Raw genomic sequence first — 13,027 nt, 5'->3', positions numbered from 1 at the left:
AATTTCTTTAAAAAGTTAAAAAATAATTTAGGAAGACAAGGGTTAACAAAATATATATCTTAGTCTTGCAGCAGATTACCTTCCCATGTTCGCTTTAGTATTACAGTTTTCATCAATCTTCTTTTTGACTTGAACTTCTTTAATTTTTAAGAAAGTTAACTTATACATAATACATTACGTCTAATGACAATTTTTTTATTTTTACCACTCAATGTATTTTCTTTTTCTATATCTTACATTGTCATCTTAATTTTTGATCACCTTAGGTGGTGGTAAGGTGGTAAGGTGGTGGTAAGGTGGTGGTAAGGTGGTGGTAAATTTGCTTAAGATTATAAACTTCAAGTTTTAAAAATCAACAACGTTATAGTACGTCGTGTCAAATGACACACCGTTAAAATGTCTACATTTAAAGTTCACCAAAATAATGACGTAAAAACTAAATATGATATGACGTTAGCATACATATCATTCAATCTAATCACTCTAAAGTACAAATCAATAATTTTGATTGATTAAGGGGCTGGGTGAGTTATTTTTATTCGGGTGCCCAGGGAAGGTTTGGAGTTGGTTGGGACAGATTTTATACACGAGTCGGTGACGTTTTCACCGAGGGAGGTTCGAAGCTAGACCATGCATGTTTTGGAATTGTTAGGGGTCGAGTCTATAGTAGGGTCGGGGGAGTTTTGTTAACACAGAGGGATGTTTCGAAGTTGGTACATCCATGTTTTAGAATTGATAGGTAGAGAGGCCATACTAGGGTCGGTGAAGTTTTCACCGAGGCAGGTTGCAAAGTTGGGACATGCATGTTTAGGAATTGTTGGCAGTTGAGTTCATACTAGGGTCGGGGAGTTTTGCTAACACCGAGGCAGGTTGTAAAGTTGGTACATGCATCCTTGGAATTGTTAGGGGCCGTGTTCATACTAGGGTCGGTGAAGGTTGGTTTTGAACTCGGAACATGTATGTTTTGGAATCGGTAGGTCTAGAGTTCATACTAGGGTCGGTGAAGTTTTCACCGAGGCAGGTTACAAAGTTGGGCCAGGCATGTTTAGGAATTGTTGGCAGCCGAGTTCAAACTAGGGTCGGAGATGATTTCACCGAGGCAGGTTGCAAAGGTGTTACATGTATGTTTAGGAATTGTTGGTAGCCGAGTTCATACTAGTGTCGGTGAAGGTTGGTTTTGAACTCGGAACATGTATGTTTTGGAATCAGTCGGTGTAGAGTCCATACTAGGGTCAGGGGAGTTTTCGTTAACACCGAGGTAAGTTGCAAAGTTGGTACATCCATGTTTAGGAATTGTTGGTAGCCGAGTTCATACTAGTGTCGGTGAAGATTGGTTTTGAACTCGGAACATGCATGTTTTGAAATTGTTGGTAACCGAGTTCATACTAGGGACGGGGGTGTTTTCACCGAGGCAGGTTACAAAGTTCGTACATGCATCATTGGAATTGTTAGGGAGAGTTAAACTAAGGTCGGTGAAGTTTTCACCGAGGCAGGTTACAAAGTCGGTACATGGATGTTTAGGAATTGATGGCAGTCGAGTTCATACTAGGGTCGGGGAATTTTGTTAGTACTGAGGCAGGTTGGAAAGTTGGTACATGCATGTTTGGGAATTGTTGGTAGCCGAGTTCATACTAGTGTCGGTGAAGGTTGGTTTTGAACTCGGAACATGCATGTTTTGGAATTGTTGGTAGCCGAGTTCATACTAGTGTCGGTGAAGGTTGGTTTTGAACTCGGAACATGCGTGTTTTGGAATCGATAGGTGTAGACTCCATACTAGGGTCGGTGAAGTTTTCACCGAAGTGGTTTCAAAGTTAGTACAGGCATGTTTTGGAAGTGTTAGGGGTCGAGTTCATACTAGTGTCGGTGAAGGTTGGTTTTGAACTCGGAACATGCATGTTTTGAAATTGTTGGTAACCGAGTTCATACTAGGGACGGGGGCGAGGGTGGCGGACAAAGTTGTCGATGTAGGTAGGGTGCAAGAGATATTCAACGAGGAGTGGTGTCTACAAGTTATGTATCCCAGTCTGTTGGAGTGGTTTCTAGGGGGTTGTGATATTAGTTGAATAAATATTTGTCTGTAGGATTGTCATACAGCCTTTGTCTGTCCAAGGAATAGTGTGAGTAGTAGTACGGTCTGTTTATCTAGCGGTTGGTATTGAGGTTAGTGTGATGACGCAAGGTTGGATGGGAGAAGGGGAACGGGGTTGCGGACAAAGGGAAGGGGAAGGGCGAATAGTGATAAAAATAACTCACCCAGCCCCTTAATCAATCAAAATTATTGATTTGTACTTTAGAGTGATTAGATTGAATGATATGTATGCTAACGTCATATCATATTTAGTTTTTACGTCATTATTTTGGTGAACTTTAAATGTAGACATTTTAACGGTGTGTCATTTGACACGACGTACTATAACGTTGTTGATTTTTAAAACTTGAAGTTTATAATCTTAAGCAAATTTACCACCACCTTACCACCACCTTACCACCTTACCACCACCTAAGGTGATCAAAAATTAAGATGACAATGTAAGATATAGAAAAAGAAAATACATTGAGTGGTAAAAATAAAAAAATTGTCATTAGACGTAATGTATTATGTATAAGTTAACTTTCTTAAAAATTAAAGAAGTTCAAGTCAAAAAGAAGATTGATGAAAACTGTAATACTAAAGCGAACATGGGAAGGTAATCTGCTGCAAGACTAAGATATATATTTTGTTAACCCTTGTCTTCCTAAATTATTTTTTAACTTTTTAAAGAAATTGACTGTTTAGTTAAGGATTCTGACGCGAATTTTTTCACAAGGGACGATACTCGTGTCTGTAGACAAGGTTGTTCTAATTTTAGAACAGTTGTCTTTCCTCTCGTTTCTCTATTAGGGAAGCCGTAAGGGGAAGACACGCGACACGTCTTTTAAAATGTAAACAAGCGTGCACGGGGTGCACTTAAAATAAACCCCGCTGCGACAATTGTTAAATTTATCTGGCTCAGTGTGGTCAAATGGTGGTCAGATCAAAAGAAAATCGGAACGGTCATAAAAAACGTAATTACTTTTCCAGACTTGTAAAAAACATGTCTACCCCGCATACCTACGTACCAACGCACCAAGTCGCCCTGTCGCCCATTAAAAAACACGAACCTACCGAGACTTCGTTTCGTCTCAAAACCTGACTTAACGGTGGTTGAAAGAAAATTCCGACCCTTAAATATATTTTTGTTTTCGCTGACCCTCGCTATAAGCGAATAGTTACAACCATTAATCTTTCATACATACCAAGGGACGGTTCGCAGGACATGTGGAAACAAAATTTTTTAATTTGATCAAAAGAAATGACCGGGCGTACGATATGTGAACATAGTTCATGTACAGCTGTAGTCTAATGAAAAAAGCCGAGAGCCGTGACTAATTACAGCACCAGCTGTCGCCACACTTAACGCGTCGAGGGACTTAATGGCTTCGATTAATTATCTGTTGTGATCGCTTCAGTGAGCCCGCTATTAAGCAACCACGGGGAGCGCCGGGGAGGATCACGGGCGGATCGATAAGTACAAGCTGTCACTAATAAGTAACAGCTGTGGTTAAATGGATGTTATACACAATGACACTTTCTAGTACACGCTAGTGTTAGTCTTTTATTTCAAACGGCGTACAACAAAGAAATTAAAAGCAAACTAATTAAAATGAATTTCAAACAAATAAATTATACAAAGTAATTAAATTAAACAACAAGTAAACAACAATTAAAAATAAAATTTAAAAATAATAATTTAAAAAAAAATTTAAAAATTTAAAAAATTAAAATCAAATTACGTAACTCGTTAATAATAATTAAACTAATTATAAAATTAAATTAAATTAAAAATAAACAAAATAAAAATCAAATTACGTAACTCGTTAATAAAAATTACACATAGGTGGACCATCATACTGATGGTCAGTGGGTTCGATCAATATTAACTTGGCCCTTGTACGGTGGTTGACAAGAACAAAGGATCGCCGGTGGATCGATACGTGTCGGGTGCCCTTAGCGAGTAACAGGTGTCTCTAATGGATGTTTGTAGTCGACATAAACCCACGATGCATGCCCAAATTAATTAGGCGGACCATCATTTGATGGCTGTGTGTGGAATCAATATTAACGCGCCCGTTGTCCCGATGGCTCCGTGGGTGCGATCAATACATTCCCATTAAAAGCGCAGCGCGTGTCAACAAAGGATCACGGATCGATAAGTAACAGATGTGGTTAAATGGATGTTCTATTTTCGGTAACCGTTCGTTGTGTTGCTGAATGGTCCATAACGTTGTTGATTTTTAAAACTTGAAGTTTATAATCTTAAGCAAATTTACCACCACCACCACCACCACCACCACCACCACCCGCTTGGTAACATCTGTCGCCAATAATTAACAGCAAACTAATTAAAATGAATTTCAAACAAATAAATTATACAAAGTAATTAAATTAAACAACAAGTAAACAACAATTAAAAATAAAATTTAAAAATAATAATTTAAAAATTTTTTAAAAATTTAAAAAAATTAAAATCAAATTACGTAACTAGTTAATAATAATTTAACTAATTATAAAATAAAATAAAATTAAAAATAAACAAAATAAAAATAATTAAAAAGTAAACAAATAATCAAATTACGTAACTCGTTAATAAAAAATTACACAATATAAACAAAGTAATTAAATTAAACAACAAGTAAACAAACAAATTAAACAAAATAAAAATACAATCAAAGTAATTAAATTACGTAACTCGATAATAAAAATTAATTAAAAATTTAAAAACTCCTTAAAAACGCATTAAATTACGTAACTAGGTCAAAAATTAATTAAAATTTAAAAAACTCATTAAAACTCATTAAAAAACGCATTAAAATTACGTAACTAGGTCAATGATTACGTCACAAGGTCAATGATGACGTCACAAGGTCAATGATTACGTCACAAGGTCACCGGTGGTGACCTACTGACCTACTCCCCCTCCTGCTCACCCACCCTAGGGTGGGTGAGTATTTTACTATATCTCATTGTACATCCTGCTCACCCACCCTCACCCACCTGCTCACCCAGGTGGGTGAGTATTTTACTATATCTCATTGTACATCCTGCTCACCCACCCTCACCCAGGTGGGTGAGTATTTTACTATATGTCGGTGTACCTCCACCTCCCCCAGGGAGTATTTTACTATATCTCGTTGTACCAGGCTGCGGCAGGCTGCGCCTGGTGGTGGGAGTATTTTGCTATATGTCATTGTACCAGGCTGGGGGAGTATTTTCCTATATAGCCTTTGCTCCTGCTCCTGCTCCACCTCACCCAGCGCCTGCGCCTTCGCTCCAAAAGGGACCTAATATACTACTAGTACATCAAAAGCCTGAGACTACAGATCCTAGAGTCTAGAAACTAACCCTACCATTAACCCTACCATTAACCCTCTTGTTCCAGTACATCAAAAGCCTGAGACTACAGATCCTGGAGTCTAGAAACTGCCATGACGTGCCCATCTTTGTGGTGGGGAACAAGCACGACCTGGCGGAGGAGAAAGGCGTTCCCCGTAGGGAGGTCCGCGAGGTGAGCATGTCTGACGGTGGCCTTTTGTCGAAACACTTCTCCGTTCTGAATTCATTCAATTACCTGTACTTTAACATGGTTTTGTCTAGCAGATTAAGTCTTAGAGTTCATGTTATTATGCCTGGCAGTATAAAAATATATCTAGCATAATAGTTTAATACCCAGAAGATTTTACTTTCACCGTCTAGAGTCAGGCACCCATCTTGAAGTGTGTGTTATCTACGCCCTACATATCAAAGTTTAGAACTGAACCCCAAACGTTCAACCTCTAGTTGCTTGCTCTAGCCCCTGACCACTTTATGTTAGGGGTTGATTTGTTGTATGATTGGGTTTTTTTTTATTAACTACTTTTTATTTAGAATGTAAACTACTTAGCACCTTATCAACTGTGTATCAGTCGTATACTATTCCCGTCTAATTTGTTGGACCATCAACTATGATCGAACTGGTATTTGAACTAGTACCTATAAACAGGGTTTAATTTATTGTATGATCTCCTTGTAAAAATGTTGTATTTTAACCTATATCTACATGCCATTAAAAACATAAAGACGGTATATAATAAACAGTGGCGTAGGCAGGGGGGTTAGGGGGGTCATAACCCCCCCCCCCGTCATAGACCCCTCGGTATATATAAAAAGTATGAGGGGGGGGGGGGGGTGGAAATCGAAAGTTTGAGGGGGGGTGCAAATCGAAAGTTTGTCCCCGGGTAAAAATTGGAACCCCCCCCCCCCCCCTTGAGACGATCCTGGCTACGCCACTGATAATAACACATTAACATGGTAAAAAAAATCTTCCCGTCTTGACATTGCGAAATCTCATGATAAATTGTTCTACTTTTGAATAATTAAAACATTGCAGCATATTCCAAGGCCCAGCAGCTATCTACTTTCGATTTCACCATAGCAATATCTATTCTGTATCTCTTTTAAAATAATAATTGAAATATATTGGGAATGTTATTTGTATTAATGTTTTATAAGTTAGGCTTCTATATTTACAATAGAAGTAACTCAGTAAGCAAGAATGATTCATCAAATGGGTACAGGGTCGTCTGTTTTCTTGTGACACCTAGTTTACCCTGGGTCTGTTATAGCCTGCTCCATGTCACAATTTATCACTGAATGCTGCATGTGACAGCTTACCGTTGGACTGTTATACTTGCTCCATGTCACAATTTATCACTGAATGCTGCATGTGACAGCTTAACGTTGGGCTGTTATACTTGCTCCATGTCACAATTTATCACTGAATGTTGCATGTGACAGCTTACCGTTGGTCTGTCATACTTGCTCCATGACACAATAGGGCTGGTAAATAGGTCACCAACGAGTTATATGGCTAACGCAGGTTTTATTGACCGTAGAACTGGTTGTTGACCTACTTACCAACCCTATTTATCACTGAATACTTCTGTTTCTTGAGTTACACCTGGGTTAAACGTTGGTCTGTTATACCTGCTCTATATCACAATTTATTACTTAATGTTGCTTGTGCTACCTAGGTTATCGTTGGTCTGTTATAGCCTGCTCTATGTCACAATTTATTACTTAATGTTGCTTGTGCTACCTAGGTTACCGTTGGTCTGTTATACCTGCTACATGTCCCAATGTATACATTCTGTTTGCATGAGCCCAAGCTGTTGTGACTATAAGAAATAGAGCGGGAATTTATGTTGATTTTAAAACCACTTCATAGCGCAAAGCACACGTAGTGGTCTTATTACCTTCGACGTACTCATAATGAACATAAACAAACAATGTGTCTTTAACGTATTATTCCCACTCCTCCCCCACAATTAATACTGACGTCAGCACTACCTTAACATACTTGTGCCATGGTTACCTTGACCTAGATGGTTACCTTGACCTAGATGACTAAACCTTAGAGCTAGTTCCCCCAGATCGTAGTAGGAACAACCAAAGATAAAGATAAAAAAAACATTCTTTAAAACTCTTCCCTGATCTAATTAAATTAACCGACTTTTTAACATAGACAAAAATATATAAAGCGCTTCATGCATTTAACCTAACACAGATGTTCACAATTATCTAAATGATTTGTTTTGATATATTTTTAAAATATTTTTTTAAATTAAAATTCAGAGAACGTATAAAAAAAAATCTAATCATATATGAGTTGTTTAGAGGATAGCGGTCTTACGTAGCGCTGCTAAAAATAAACCATAATGGGCGCCAATGTCATGCGCAGTGCCTCTTAAAACGTTTGCCGTGTTTTGGGCTAGGAGGGAAGATTACGTTTCGCCTTTTGCGAGTGTTTTTCTGATTCCTCCAGGGAAAGGAGCTGACATGGGGAGGGGGACATTTCGGGGACAAATAGCCTGAAATGTAAAATGAAAATTGCATTCGGTCGAGGATGGTTTAAATTCTTTCAATGTTTTTTTTTTCCCTGCCAACTGAATGGGAATTTCTTTTATTTCGATTTTGATATTTTGGGCAAATAAAAGTGTAATTGAAATCAACCAAATTTGTATGGCTTCTCTAGCAGACGGAAGATTAGTCTATTTCAATGCGACTACGGAAGTGGCTGCATAAAGATAGGGCTAACCACGTAAGTGGTATGTGGGCCAATCGAACTGTAGATGACTACTTTAATTTTTATTAGCAGTTCAATCAACTATGGCTCTAAATAGACGTCGATATTATACTGCATCGTTTGTTTGAATATTTGTAGTTGTAGTTTTTAGACTTTGACTAAAAAGTCGTTTTTTTTTCCAAAGAATCAGTTTATTGCATACATACGTAGTTCTACTTGGTCAAACGGTAGAGCGGGTTTCACTATCGCACAAGGCTTACGTTCGGTTCGCGTATAATGCACTGTATGTCACTATAGCTAGAGGAATAAATATCTGGCAAAGATAAGGAAAGATAAAGTTGTTGGGTATGCTCATTAACACATTAACTCTATTTCATCTTCCTTTATATATTCACCGTAATTTAAATTAACCTTAACATTTCTTTAATATCATTTTCTTTTTAAAATTTACTACTATATTATTTTACTATATTTTAAACCAACTTTCTGAAACCTTTGTTTTACATTCATATTAATTTATCTTATTTTTTAAAGTACCATTTTCAACGTTTGCATTACTTTACTTTATTGTAACACTATACTTTACTTTTACTCTCCTTTGATATAATTCTACTTTGTGTTAACCTTTACTAAACTTGTCCTTACTTTTATATTGACTTTACATTTAATCTAATTGCGTGTTGTTTTGGCCCTTCAAAACTCCCCAAAACATTAGCTCAGAGCAATTTCTTTATAGTACATCTCCCCCCCCCTCCCCCTCTCTATCCTACCCCCCCCCCCCACCCCCCACTTTGTCATTCGTGTCCACGACGCAGTCAAATCTCCGGGCCCAATATTACAAAATTTCTTTTTTTTTTAAACTACCCCCCCCCCGCCCCCACATCACGTGGTACCAAGGGTCATTGGGCCCAGGATCAATCGGCAATCGTCTGCTTTTCTTCTGAGATTTGAATTTAAATCACGCTCTTCTGTATTCCAAAAACAGTTTCTCTCTTAACTCGTGACGTCGCTTCCGGTCCTTGCCAAATTCAAATCACCGCGATACCGCTAACGCAAAGATACTGGGGAATTTTTTTTCTAAACGGTGGGCCCAAAAAAGGGGACCGTTTAGACTGCGGCGCATATGTTTGGGTAAAAAAACAACTTCGGCACGGTGTCTTCTGTAGTCTTGTCTGATGTTACGTACAGTTATGTAAAAAAAAAAACATATTTTTTAAGTACTGTATAGGAGCTTAACTTGATAAAAGTAGATAAAGTACAGTTTGTCTGTTTGGGTTCACTGTATGTAGAAAGTGTGTATAGTGTACACATTCCTCTAATGGAATGTCCCTCTTTCTTTGCTTTTCCATGCTAACATAGCGTGGTAGGAATCTCATGCAGACTTAGGAGCCAGTTTGTAAACAAGTAACCGAACAAGAGATCGTTGAGTCAGCCAGTCTCTGATCTATTCACCGACCACTTCGTTCCCTTATCACAAACTTATTTTAAAGCATGGCATAGTTTATGTACACCTAAACAATTGTACAGAAACAGGTGTACAGGTGGTAACAGAAGTAAAGTAAAATTTAATACCTTTTCAGATCAGACGAAGTAGAGTTCCTCTGTTTCTTTCTCCACTTTATTTGAAAGGATAGAATGGTCTGTCGGTCCTTTTTTTTTTTAAACTTTACCCGCCTTGTGTTAGAGCTGGCAGGACTCAAAGAGTTAAATTCACAAACCAGGCTCGATGTTTGGGTTAGTGATGGCGTCCCTGGCTTATTCGAACGTGCCGCCCCCACATGTTTTATTAAAGTCTTTTCAATGAATTTGAAATAAAAAATAAAATGTGTTCAAGTTAATGGTATAAGGTCTACCTTCATGTCAGGTGCAGTTTATACAGTCATTGTTTTTTTTTTTTTTCTTTCTATTTTTCTGTTTGAATGTTCTTAGATCTTTTAGGAGCGGGTGTTCGAAGGTAGGGGGCTGATATTAAAAAACAATTCTATATACAAGTTTTATTTTCTAATTTCATGCTCCGATATATATTGTTGAACATTCTTAAAACACGAGCGATCATGGAAGAATAGATAACTTTTTTATTTCTTATCAGAATGTAATGGGGAAAATAACATAAGAGTAAATCCACAACATTCATTTATTTTTCGAATACAATTTGATTTTTTATTGACAGCGCATTTATTTTTTATGAATTAGAATCTCAATTTTTGTTTGTATTATTTCAGCGTTGTATTGTTCCAATTTTACCACAATAGAGCGTCCTTATAGATGTTTGCTTATGTCATTATCCTACATGCCGAAAATCGTATTTTTTTTTTAATTTGTTTGTTTTATTGGCCAACATGTAACATTTATTTTGGCTAACTTAATTTATTGGCCAGATTTTCTAGAACCTTTTTTTTTTATTTTTAACATTGGACAATATATCAAATAACGTATTTTTGTTTGCTTGTTTTATTGGCTGTAAAGTCGAAAAGCTAGATGTTTGTTAACTTGTTCATGGTATCAGTTGTTTTGACACTTCGTAGTACTTGAGTTAAACTTGATTTCCGTTAACTTGTTTCAGTTGCCAACATTTGAAAAACTTAACTTTATGCAACTTTTTTCATTGGCCAATATTTTGAAACAACAAAATTTCTCCAACTTGTTCCGGGTAGCTAAAATGAAAAACTTAACTTATTCCGGGTAGTCAACATGTTGTAAAACTTGTTCCGGGTAGCCAGCATGTTGTAAAACTTTTTCCGGGTAGTCACCATGTTGTAAAACTTGTTCCGGGTAGCCACCATGTAAAACTTAACTTGTTCCGGGTAGCCACCATGTTGTAAAAATTGTTCCGGGTAGTCACCATGTTGTAAAACTTGTTCCGGGTAGCCACCATGTTGTTAAACTTGTTCCGGGTAGCCACCATGTTGTAAAACTTGTTCCGGGTAGCCAGCTTGTTGAAAAACTTTTTCCGGGTAGCCAACATGTTGTAAAACTTGTTCCGGGTAGCCACCATGTTGTAAAACTTTTTCCGGGTAGCCAACATGTTGTAAAATTTGTTCCGGGTAGCCACCATGTTGTAAAACTTGTTCCGGGTAGCCAACATGTAAAACTTAACTTGTTCCGGGTAGCCACCATATTATAAAACTTGTTCCGGGTAGCCAGCATGTTGTAAAACTTTTTCCGGGTAGCCAACATGTTATAAAACAACTTGTTCCGGGTAGCCACCATGTTATAAAACAACTTGTTCCGGGTAGCCACCATGTTGTAAAACTTGTTCCGGGTAGCCACCATGTTGTAAAACTTGTTCCGGGTAGCAACCATGTTGTAAAACTTGTTCCGGGTAGCCACCATGTTGTAAAACTAAATCTTTGTTCCCTTATTTCAGGTAGCCAACATGGTGAAGAAGCAGTGGAAGTGTGGCTACATCGAGTGCTCGGCCAAGTACAACTGGCACATCATGCTGCTCTTCAAAGAGCTCATGAAAACTGTGGACTATATCGATTACGGACATAAGCCGACGTCAATGCGTGTGCAGGACGCCTTACGGAGGAACCGATGTCTCATTCTGTGATACAAAGATGACGACTACTATGCAAATTAGCCAGTATCGAATCCCTGGTATCGGAATCACCCGAATCGTATATGCTGACAGTTGAGTACTTACAATTGATGAATATATGTATCGATTCGTATCGAAATAGACCGAACCTTTGTATAGATTGGTAAAGACATATTCCCAAAACAAGAATGGTTGTATTGACTATTTGGTATTCAAATCGACCAAATATTTTTTTAGTAGGATTAAGATGAGTGAATACATCAGAAGAGGATTAAGGGCGTGGCAGGCATAACGTGACCGTTTTATTGTTGATTATCATAGGATTTTTGAGATTACACTTCACACGTCAATTATTGTCTGATTATCTCAACATGGAAAATAAATTATTACTTGATGGGTTCCAAACCACAAATAAATTTTTTTTTAATTGAAACAGTATCTCCTCCCACATAATAGTGACGGGACAATCTTGTATCAACTATATTTGTTGGACATTAATTTAGTTTTACTTTTTTTGATAACCGGAAATAAAGTAAGTATCATTTCCGGTTACCGGAAATAAAACAATTGATGGAGGGACATGTAAAATGCCTGTTGTATAAAAAAAATAACAGAAAGTTCGTTTTCTTTGCGGTTTTGTAAAAACCCGGAAGCGGAAATCAATTTGGATTTTTGAAATAACAGTGTCCGGCTGAGGGGCAGCTTCCGATGAAAACGGTTTCCGCGGAGAGCGGGGTTAAGAGCCGGATTAAGAGCTGGGAGCCGGTGTAAAAGTTTTGTAATTAGTTTTCTCGGCAAGCGAAGTGTTGGGACGCGTGCTCGGTCCCAAAAAAATTGATTTGGGTTCTGTGTCGTTTTATTTGTTTATATTTTGTTTTCGTAGTCTTCTGATTTAGTAGGACTAAAGTCACGTAGTTTTGTACCATAACGTTGGGAATGTGTTGAGTGACGTAGAGTTAAGGTCGTCAATAAGACCGTCTTAATAGATTATCGCTTGACCAAAGCTATTGAACCTCACTACAGCCAAGGACCACCACTTGGCCACAAGTGCTGGCCATCATGGGGATACAGCTTCTGGCCATTGCTTGACCTAAGAATTAGGCCATTGCTTGACCTGAGCTTTTAGACATTACTTGACCAGAGCTAAAGGCCATTACTTGACCAGAGCTAAAGGTCATTACTTGACCAGAGCTAAAGGCCATTACTTGACCAGTGCTACTGGCCATTACTTGACCTAAGTTAAAGCTATACTTGACCATAGCTTAAAGCCATTACTTGACCAGAGCTACTGGCCCCCTCAGGACCTTAGCTACTGACCATAGCTTGTGTCCTTAATATTTTTATT

The 13,027-nt window shown here is 37.9% G+C and overlaps 1 protein-coding gene across 1 annotated transcript in view; it reads left to right on the top strand.

Annotated features, from left to right (window-relative positions):
- LOC131928096 (uncharacterized) overlaps positions 1-11,822 on the top strand; it is a 59,116-nt gene extending 47,294 nt beyond the window's left edge. The window contains exons 5-6 of the mRNA XM_059284013.1: positions 5,460-5,585; positions 11,509-11,822. Of these exons, the coding sequence (XP_059139996.1) occupies positions 5,460-5,585; positions 11,509-11,694 (312 nt within the window). The 3' untranslated portion in view covers positions 11,695-11,822. The remainder of the gene's footprint in view (positions 1-5,459; positions 5,586-11,508) is intronic.
- Positions 11,823-13,027: the final 1,205 nt, after the last annotated feature.

The sequence above is a fragment of the Physella acuta genome, unplaced genomic scaffold (assembly GCF_028476545.2).
Source record: "Physella acuta isolate Inbredline_101_S28 unplaced genomic scaffold, ASM2847654v3 ptg001463l, whole genome shotgun sequence".
In the NCBI taxonomy this organism is placed as follows: Eukaryota; Metazoa; Mollusca; class Gastropoda; family Physidae; genus Physella; species Physella acuta.
Note: the sequence above shows the minus strand (reverse complement) of the source record. Positions and strands in the feature narration are given on the sequence as shown.